General features: G+C 40.2%; 1 protein-coding gene across 1 annotated transcript; it reads right to left on the bottom strand.

Moving 5' to 3' along the window:
* Positions 1-6,160: 6,160 nt before the first annotated feature.
* LOC139730940 (uncharacterized) lies at positions 6,161-9,322 on the bottom strand. The gene is made up of 2 exons (XM_071641826.1): positions 9,310-9,322; positions 6,161-8,662 (listed from the first exon to the last, which is right to left on the bottom strand). Exons 1-2 carry the CDS (start codon positions 9,320-9,322, stop codon positions 6,810-6,812), a joined length of 1,866 nt encoding a protein of 621 aa, XP_071497927.1. The 3' UTR covers positions 6,161-6,809.
* Between the last annotated feature and the right edge of the window lie 2,078 nt (positions 9,323-11,400).

The raw sequence follows: 11,400 nt of genomic DNA, 5'->3' as shown, positions 1-11,400 counted from the left end.
GTCCAGTCCCGAGCGGAGCAGACGTCCCGTCCAAGCTGAAGCCCCATCACTGCGGATGATCACCCCCCCCCCCCCCCCCACACACACACACACCATCCGACACATCCCAGTCGTCAGAGAGAACACTCCTATTAATAAGTGTGGCGACTTATGATTTTTGCCTTGTTTGGAAATCTGGACCACGGACACCAGCAAATTGCAGCGAGCGCAGCGTCAAAAATAAGGAGTGGCCACGCATACTAATTTCATCCTTACTAAAGCATGTGCCCGTCCCCTCGTCCCGGTAAATAAGGAATAAGATACGTAAACAAGAAAACAAGGAATTGAAGAGATAATCTGGGGATTAAGGATTAAGAATTATTTTGATGATAGAAAGTCAATCCGCATTTTTGTTTATAATATTCATGACATGTAATGAATCGAATGAGTCAACCGCGTAAACCAAGAATTTGAGAAACCCTAATTCACGCCTGGGTGGCGAGAAATAAAGCCATTGTCATTCTTGTTCCTAAAACATATTCGTTTGTCTCCTTTCTTATGTTCACTTACTTTCTTAAGTATTGTATTTAGTCGGTGGTGTGTTGTGTTGACTCGACCCCCACCCTGGTAGCGGGAGAGCCAAACAGACCAAAAACATTAACCGTTACCAGGAGCATGAACTCCCAATTCATTGGCGAGGTATAAGGCAAGTGAGGGGTGCGAGATACATTGTTTGTTATATTCTTCTAGCTATGTTTGAGGTGTTCTAGGACGCCTGAAGTTCCCTTTTCCTTTTGATAACACAGATTATGCAGTATCATTGCCGACTAACGAAATTGTATATGAGACAATCTATTGTGTCCAAGTGACATCATTGATAAAGCTAAATCAATTTGCTTTTGGACTGGATTTTACTTGAATGGCATAACACCACCACAACAACAAAATAAATTGTAAAAATTTTGTCATTGATACATGGAACAAGTGAAAGTTTTGTTAACATTACTCTGTTATACATGAACATGAATTTTAATGAGCACTATTAAACGGCTATCCTGAACATTGCTTAGCCTCATCATTTAAAATGCATTAATCATACAAAGTGAAATTTCAAAATGCATGCGTTCAGACTGTGAAAGAGCACAAACACACATACCCACACCCAGATGTCCATCCATCTACATACTAAGAGTTTCATACCACACATGTCTACACCAAGCAAGAAGTTTTTGATAAAAATAAAGAGCACACACTTAAGTGAAACAATAATTTCATGTCCTTTTTTTATCTATTTTTCTCAGAATTGCAGAAAGCTTCATAAGTAATTACTCATTGAAAAAATAATTATACAATTTCCTCCATTGTAAATCCTCTTGATGCAACATATGACATCAAAATGATGTGAACTCCTTTGTAAATCCTCTTGATGCAACATATGACATCAAAATTATGTGAAATGGCGGTGCACAAGGAGTGTAGCTGTTAATTCTTCTTTCTAAAAGAAGAAATCCACCCCTAAAATAAATAAACTCTAAAAGAAAGAGAAAAAAAAATCCCTTCAGAACGTTTAAAAAATGACAATGTTCAGATAAGAAATAAGAAAGATATGGTAAAATATCACATATTTTGGTAAAACATTTCTTGACAAGTTCTTATCACTGTTCAAATGAGTGAGTTGATGATGTCATACCCTCACAATCTTTCATGGATGTTAAATATTGTTATACAAGTATATGAAATTCAGAAAAAAAAATTATTTTCAGCTAATAAAAGTAAGAGCATATTCCCACACCAAATATATCAGAGTTAACATTTGTTCTTTTTCGTATTGGGTGGTTTTAAGGTCAGGCTTATATTTATACAGCTGAAATATGAGATTTTTTTCACTTCTGTATATAAAACGAATAAGAAATTATGAGTATGACATCATCAACTTGCTGATTTGAATAATCATAACGACTAGCCAAGAAGTGTTTTCTGGAAAAAAAAAGAAATTTGAGAATGTCATTGTAACCTTCTCATTTCTTATCTCATTTCAATCATTTCTGCACTGTTCTGCACGGATTTTTTTCTCTCTCTCTCTTTCTTATGAAACTGATAAAATTCTGGAGTGGATTCTTCTTGAAGAGGTAGTTATGGCACAGCTGTAGACTAGCAACATAGACAAATAATTTGTATAAAGGTCATACTGTACTGGCTCTGCAACAGTCGTTTCTCTGACACAAAAGATCCACTGAAGGACGATCACCACTAAATCTGACCTCTAGCTGTTTCGCATTGTAGAATAACACTGCTTTTTCTGCAGTCCTTGTGCTGAGTTTTATACGTGTGTGTATACATTTCAAAAGAAATAAAATTTTGTACAGTATATCCTAAAGTCTGAGGTATTCTGGGTCTCAATATTGTAGCCATGCAGGAGATAAATATTTTGCAACAAGCTGTCATCTGTTTCCTCCCCTGTACTTGTACAGTTCTGTGACCTTCGGGTAACAAACCTGAGCCCCGTTTTATCAAAAGATAAAATTGATCTTTAAATTTTCTTCACACACAGGCTGCCATAGACTTATCATAGAAACCAACTTTATATCAATTCCATCTCTTCATAAAACGGGGTCCTGTATTGAACCTACAGGCATTAGTTAGTTGAAATCAGACGTTTTACATATAACCAATTTATGTTCTTTGCAGCAGCTTTCCCTCTCATCAAAGTAATACAGTGCACTCCTATTATAACGAAATTCCTATTACAACGAAGTAAAAATTCAGACAGTAACATTATCAGCTCTATGTTTTTTAATGTTTATTTGTTCGCTTATAACAAAATTCTCATGTAACAAATGAAAACAGTCGGTCGCCAGGATTTCGTTATAATGGGAGTCCACTGTATTTCAGAGTTCAGGATGACTTTTACAGATGGAACTCATTTTCTCCTTCACTATAAATCATGGGAGACAAAATATAAAATAAACTAGAAATGTCACTATGGCGACTGGTATGCCTCTGCCATAATGCATGATTCTCCTAATAGGTCTAGATAGTACATGTGGACAATGTGTGATTACATTTTCACAAAATTGGCAAAATATTAAAATGACAAGTTTGTCGCAAATGTGTTGAATGTTCACCTTCCTTGACCTAGGTTTAATTGGATGAATAGGAGAGCATGTATTTGGGATTTAAGGACATTAACTTGACTTTGACCCATTCATATGTTTATGCATTGAGTAATTTTCAAGGTACGGAGAAAAAGTGCAATGTCTGTATTGAATAGTAAATTGTTACCATTTTCATCTGGCCTTTGACTCTAAAATTCATAAGATAACCACTGTCAGGCAGAACATGCATAAATATGAAGTACGTTTCAAGATAACTTGAGCCACTTCTGAGATATGGAGGGAAAACTTAGTTCAGCACTTTCACTTAATCGTGACCTTTTGACCTTTGAGGCAAAAACAAAAGAAAAAAAACCTTTCCAGAGCATCTCTATTAGGTTATACATGCATACACCAAGTGTCTAAAAAAAGAATACTCCTAGCATTGCATAAACATGAGGGAAATAGTAAAATTTTGAAGTGTTGCCCTTTACCTTTGACCCCTGACCTTCGGCCCGATGATCCGTAAATTCTCTAAATAACCACTGCCAGTCAGTACATGTATTTACAATGTATACTATGTTCCATGAAGATACCCTGAATAATAATTTCCAAGATACAGAGAAACAAGAGACCCGCGGGTCTAGCGCTCACCTGAGTATCGCAAGTTCACCTTTCACGCAGTCACTAATCTAAATTATTCACAGCTCCACCAAAATTTGACGAGGCATTCTCAAGTGGAAGATGAAAATGTACAATAAGGGCCCAATTTTTTTCAAGATTCCTTAATTTGGGGGAATTGGGGCCCCCTGGGGCCCTCTGGGTGGGGCATGGTGCCCAGTTTGATAAATTGAGATCCTGACCACCTAGGGATGCTACCTGCCAAGTTTGACAAAAATCCATCATGAGGTTTTCAGGAAGAAGATGAAAATGTACAATTCAGGCCCCCATTTGGACCCTTCCAACCACCCCCCCCCCCTACCCCCAAGAGGGGCACTTCTGGATCTCCTATGAACAAACTTGAAACTACAGTCATTAATGTACTCACTCATAGTATTATCTCAGCTCTATAACTTCTGATTCTAGAGAAGATTTTTAAAGATTCCTTCATTTGGGGGGTTTGGGCCCCCTGGGGGCCCCCTGGGCGGGGCATGGTGCCCATTTTAACAAATTGAGATCCTAACCCCCTAGGGATGCTACCTGCCAAGTTTGGTGAAAATGGGTCATGGGGTTCTCAAGAAGAAGATAAAAATGTACAATTTAGGCCCCATTAGGACCCCTCCTCACCCCCCCCCCCCCCCCCCTGGGTCCCAAGGGGGGCACCCCTGATTCTGCCATGAACAAACTTGAAACTACAGTCATCAATGTGCTAACTCATAGTATTAACCTAGCTCTATCACTTCTGGTTCTAGAGAAGAAGATTTTTGCAGATTCCTTAATTTTTTTTTTTGGGGGGGGGGTTGGGCCCCCTGGGGCCCCCTGGGTGGGTCATGGTGCCCATTTTAACAAATGGAGTTCCTAACCCCCTAGGGATGCTACCTGCCAAGTTTGGTGAAAATGGGTCATGGAGTTCTCAAGAAGAAGATGAAAATGTACAATTTAGGCCCCATTAGAACCCTTCCCCATCCCCCCTCCCCTGGGTCCCAAGGGGGGCACCCCTGATTCTGCCATGAACAAACTTGAAACTACAGTCATCAATGTACTAACTCATAGTATTAACTTAGCTCTATCACTTCTGGTTCTAGAGAAGAAGATTTTTACAGATTCCTTAATTTTGGGGGGTTTGGGCCCCCCTGGGGGCCCCCTGGGTGGGGCATGGTGCCCATTTTAACAAATTGAGTTCCTAACCCCCTAGGGATGCTACCTGCCAAGTTTGATGAAAATCGGTCTTGGGGTTTTCAGGAAGAAGATGAAAATGTAAAAAGTTTACGCACGACGCACGACGCACGACGGACGACGGACGACGGACGACGCACGACGCACGACGCACGACGCACGACGGACGCCGGACGAAGGGCGATCGCAATAGCTCACTTGAGCCTTTGGCTCAGGTGAGCTAAAAAGGTGAAGTTTTAATATTTTTACTTGACTTTTTGACCTTTGACCTTTGACCTCATGACCCAAACTTTCACCAGTGAATCTTAATTGGGTAATACATGTATACACTAAGTTTCAAGAAAATATATTCAGGCATTGCAGAGATATGATGGGAATAGTGAAATTTTATGTATTTGACCTTGACCCTTTGACCTTCAGCATGTGCACCCAAAAGTTGATAGGCACAACTTTACCCCCTAATACACATACATGCCAAGTTTCATTAGGATACCTCAAAACGTTTTGATGGTTACCCTGTCCATGAAATTCATTACGGAAGGACGGACGGACGGAAGGACGGACGGACAACCCAAAAACATAATGCCTCCGGCACCACTTCGTGGCGGAGGCATAAAAAGAGTGGGACTACCTTGGATTTGAACCAATGAAGTGCCACTCACATGATGCAGCACCGTAATCTGAGCAAATGCCCATCAATGGCAGAGCAATGATGATGAACTTGGACCTTCAACCCAAATGCCTCCCCATCTTTGTCTACCTTTGCTGTCTAATTAATGTTTTGTGGATATTGTATGCTACATGAAAGAGGACAAATCATTCTTGCAGAGTGTGCAACCTTGAACAGAGGTTTTGATTTTGTGTCAACAATGGTTTGACATGGAAAAACAAACAAATAAATAATCGCTTGTAAATATAAAGGGAAGACATTATTTTGAATTGCACACACCCATTGCACTCCCATTATATAATGAACAAGGTTGTAACAAAATTTTGGATACATGTACATCAAAGTAAAATTCAGGTCCCAAAATCATCTTCTCTGTATCTTCTCTTTCTTTGTGTAGTTACAACGGAATTTTGACATGACATAAGAAACTTGCCCTTCCCAAAGACCTTGTTAAAACAGGAGTTATCCACATCATCACAACTTGGTGCCTGAATGGAAATATCTCTTGCTATGTCTTGGTTTCACATAGATAGGCAATACATATACTGTTCATTTCATCAACTACTACAGTTTTACTCTCTTTACCACACGAACAACTTGCCAACAATACCTTCAATTTGTTATTCAGCAAGCCTGTCTGTCTACATTTTAAGCATGGGTGATTTGGCAGTTGTGATTAACATGCAATGACTGTATACACCAAATATTTTGTGAATTTTGCAAGTCAGGTGCTATTCCTGAAATTAAAGACATGCAAAAATAATGACTCTGATCCTGATGTTGATGTGATGTACTCATATACATTTTCCGTTCAGTTCTAGATTCCACAATTGCAAATTTAACTACTCGCGAAATCGTCGGGAATTCCCGATTTGCATAAATTTTAGATCTGCAAAATATATGGCGGATACAGTACTTCACACAACACGGCATTCTCCCACTCAAAGTACATCTGTTGCGCATCACATCCCACCATTTAATGATCTGTGAAAATCAAAACAACAGTGGGCTAACATTATTACGATTTGCACACTAGCAACAGGTTGTGTCATATCTCTATTTTTCCATTCTACTGTACAGGCATCATACAGACTATAACAGTCTTAATCATTCCAGATCAATACTCTATCACATACATGTAGGTGTCTCATCTGACCCGTCAGTGTTGTTTTTTATAGGCAACTGACAATATATTCTCTGAAACACAAACATTTCAGACTAACTAACGTTCATCAGTCTGGATTCTGCTCAATGAGATTCAGTTTGCCACTAGACTTGGAGTCAAAGACGATCTCTTCACTTGGGTCACAGAATATGGGTGTCCCGCTCTTGTCGGTGGTGATCAATATATGCCCCTTGCTGAGTTGAGTGACAGGGATCTGATCTAACTGCACCTGGGGAACCATGACTTTGGTATCAACTGCCACGCTCTTGTCTGCTTCGGCGTTTGATGCCTTGCCGTGAATGTTCTTCAGGTGCCGGCGGACATGGTGACGTTTGCGAAAACGTCTCTGGCACTCCAGACATATGAACTTTCCTAGACTGCTGTGGGCCTGAAAGTGGCCCTTCAAGAGAGCCTCGCTGTTGAACCTCCATGTGCATCCCCTGAAGGTACAGGCAAAAGGCCTGCTCTCAGAATGCACTTTCATGTGGCGCTTGAGGGCAGTCTTGGTTTTCAGCACTGTCCCGCACACATGGCAAAGGCCAAACTTGCAAGGGTGCAGCTGCTGGTGTTCAAAGATAGCGGTGCGCATGTCCGAGGTGAAGTCGCAGAGCTCGCAGCTGAAGAGCTTGCTGCGGTGGGTTTTCCGGTGCTGGCTAAGCTGATGCGCTGCCCGGAAGGCTTTGCCGCACACCTCACACAGGTGGTTACGGGAGCGGCCATGGACCCCTAGGATGTGAGTCCTGAGGCTGCTCTTCCTGCAGAGAATCTTCCCACATTTAGGGCAGAGACATGGTGTGCGATCCTCCACGTACCTCTTCTTGATCTCAAGCTTTTTGCCCTCATACTTCCCCTGCTCTGGCTTCTTCCGCTTGCAGGCAACCTCTCGTTTTTGCTCAAGGTTCCTTTGATGGTACTCTGACAGCCGAAGTACTTCCTCCCCTGTGACATCGTCTGGAAGAATCTTGCACGATGGAACCATCCTGTCATAGTCTGTTACTTGCCTCTCTCCCTCCAATATGTCCATGTGTGTAGATTTCATGTGGTTGATAAGACCTGTCTCATTGTCAACAAAGTCACAGTGGAGGCAAATGAAAACATGCAGTCCAATGTCTGTGACGAGGTTACTATGCGCTATGTGTATTTGCTTGTGCCGCAGACCAGAAATAAATCTAAAATCATCTTTCTCAAATTCTACCTGCATATCATCATCAGCATCATCATGTTCATCATCGGTGCTCTGCTCGACAAAGCTATCACTGTATCCATCAGTTGCATCATTCTCTTGTTTGTCATCACCAAGATTACCATCTTCCTGCTTAAGGATTTCAAAACCGGCATCCAGGCCCAGAGAATCTGTTCTTTCGGCAGCATCGTCACCGGATAGATCAGGAAATGTGGTTCGAGAAGCCTGTGACTCTGTGAAAGGTCCTGTCTTCTCTCCTGCACACTGAGCAGTTTTGTCCATCCCATCACCAGTTTCACTTGGTTCAGAAATATTGGTGTTACTCAAACTCTCGCTCAGCTCCTGTTCTTCAAGCAGCGAATGTCCTTTGGGACTACCCTCAGCAGCTGCACTCGATGCATTTTCATTACCTGCTACACTTTCCGTTTGATTGTCAGCTTGTGTCAGTGACTTGAGTCCCTTTGTGACTTGCTCTGGAAGGATCTCTGCAGCGTTAACCCCTCCCTCAACCTCTCCCACAGCGTCCAACTGCCCCTCCCCAGCCCCGCCCAGATGTACATCTTCTGGACGGTGGTAGGAGTGGTCAACATGAGGTAGCTGATCATTGGCACTTTTTTCATCCTCTCCAACTTGGAATAGTGCCAGCTTGTGGAAGCTAACATAGTGACCAACCAGCAGGTCCTTGGTGGAGAAAGACTGTGAACAGAGGATGCAGGAGGCTGCTTCATCAATGTCATCTACAGGAAGTAACAGAAAAAAAGAATGAACAGGATCATCATTCCATAAGTCATGGTGTCAATGCTTTCCATACCAATCATGTGTCACACTATACCATAATGTTGAATACAACTGTTGCTGTATCTAAACTCTATGGAACCAAAAGAATCATTTTGTTAAATCAAGATGCTTTTTTAAGGGTTTAAAAACAACAAAACCCAAGGGAAGATTTCTTGTAACAACATGAGTTTGTTATATCAATGTTCTTTGTATACAGAACTCACTGTTCTATACACCCAGACTGATGTTCTGACCTTTCTTTCTTCTGCACAAAGATTTTTTTTTTTTTTCGCCTGAGGGCCATATATTTTGAATGGTGACAACAAAACAAATGAAAAGGAAGTACCAATTACAAAATATGAATGAACAACTGTAAAAGAGGACATTTGGGGGCAAAATTAAAATGCACATGAAAGTTCTTGTCTACACAATATGCATTAAATGCCAGTAGCAAAACTAAAGAAAAAAAAAACTTTTAAAAAATAACATATATCATGCCAATGAAAAAAGGCTGCCAGGTTCAACTGGCAAAAATTTCATGCAATGAAAATGGTTTGGTTAACAGGATTAAATGATGTGTCACAAGGTCACTGTTAGATTTTCATACTCACGCTGAGCATGGTGCCGAATGAAATCTAGAACGCCCTCAAACCACAGCTCACACTTTGAGCAGTAAGCCACCTTGTGAGCTGCACAGTTCCCACCTGCATGACTGGAGACGTCCAGCTGAGCTGAAAATTTGATGGAACAGGACAATTTAAACACTGGTTTATTTCATAGAATATAACACATATTTCATATATCACATCATATAATGATGTGAAGATGCGGCCTGAAAATGTAAGGTAAATGCAATGCGAAACAATATTGGTATTGTATAATTGTGGGTTAGTACAGAACCCTGATGTTAGCCGAGGCAGTGTAGTAGAGGAAAAATGTAATAACTGTCATGTGTGTGGGCTGATCAATTCAGGATCAGCATGGCACTACGGTGCTGTGAATAGCAAGTAGAGTATGGTTCTGCGCCTGATAGTGGATCCAGAGTATTCAGAATAAGGTGACAAGTGGAAGCTACAAGTAAAACCGCATCAAGCGAGGATCCAGTTCACACTGAGGTGTAGTTGTGGAACATAGGCAAGACAGTTGAACAAGCTTTCTTTTCATATCCAAATTGTTTGTTTGCTCTTTTTTTTTGTAGGTGGTATTAAAATTCAATTCATCTCATCCAGAATTTTGGCTTCGTACTTTCTATTTGTCACAACCTCCTGATTTTGGTTAAACCTTGAAAATAATTTCACAGATTGTTTTAATAAACTGTACATAATTAACTGTGAATAGCACGAGTGTAATCATGTGACACAAGGTATCGCAGAACTGGACAGCAATACTCTAGATGTACTGAATTCACTCTCCCCTCATATGGGGTCACTCATCCCATATCACCACAAACGTTGGCTTGAAGTTTATTCCAATTGAGAAAGGCCAATTCAAGCCATAGCTATACAGTGTACTGCCGTTATAATGAACACGGTTATAGCGAACTTCCGGTAACAACGAAGTAAAAAATTGGACCACTCTGTGCTTTTTTATTTTATTATTTATCCGGTTATAACAAAATTTTGATACAACGAAAGAAAACTGCCGGTCCTGAGGACTTCATTATAATGGGAGTCCACTGTATATGCTTCATACATGTAAAAGCCAATGTAAAGTTCTGCGCTTCAAAAGATTGTCAGCATTGATATTTGCATAGACTTTTGCTAAAGTACTGTCACAAAGTACTCTAATTGCACTTGCAGTTTTAAGTGAACTAAAGAGGATGACATTAAAACAATAATCTGAGGAATGATGGTCTACATTATAATACATCTGAATAGCCAAAGGGAGAGGTTTAAAGGTAGACTCTTTGGCCCGAATTCAGGAAGGTGGTACAAAGGAAATGATCATTTTGTAACGAAATTACAGCATTTGTAGCTAAATGAACATTTCGTCCACGAAATGATAATTTCATTAAAAGAACGGTAATTTTGTTGACGAAATGACCAATTTTGTAACGAAATATTCCGTGCGACATTTGGCGCTCCACGGTTTTTGTCCATGGTTTAAACCATGGTTTCAATTATACCGTACCACCTTCGTGAATTCAGGCCCATAGTGAGTACTCATGCCAACTGCCCTGTTAGTGCTGAATTATCAAAGGAAGGAAGAATTGTGAAATGAGGCTTGCAACTCTGGTGTTGCTTTGCATATTATGGAAGTTATAGCATAAAAAACTGAATGGTCCTCCCAAGATATAAGTTAGATTGGGAGTGAAAAGTACACTTACATTATTTCTAATGATTACTATATGTACAATTCTACATCCAGAGTAAAAAAACAAAAAATGATAATGATAAAAAAATTTCAAAAATAGAATACAAATAGCAGATGCACATTCTTTCAGGATTATTTTCCTCAGCTCAATGTTTGTAAGTCCTATCAAAACCAACCTATAACTGTTTCCTTGTGCAACTTCCAAATTGTATTCATGCAGAGATATCAGAATCATTTCTGTTGAATGAATTGAAATTACAAAATACACATATACTGTTACTATCCCCCTTCTTGTAAGAGTAAAAATTAAAAAATAAAGGAAAAAGGAAAGGAAATTGGAGCACACTTGTTCGAAACTTACCGCTTCTGCTTTGAGAAGGTCTGT

Source organism: Diadema antillarum, unplaced genomic scaffold (genome assembly GCF_040938485.1).
Source record: "Diadema antillarum isolate AM-2024a unplaced genomic scaffold, OU_Dant_1.0 scf00000022, whole genome shotgun sequence".
In the NCBI taxonomy this organism is placed as follows: domain Eukaryota; kingdom Metazoa; phylum Echinodermata; class Echinoidea; order Diadematoida; family Diadematidae; genus Diadema; species Diadema antillarum.
Note: the sequence above shows the minus strand (reverse complement) of the source record. Positions and strands in the feature narration are given on the sequence as shown.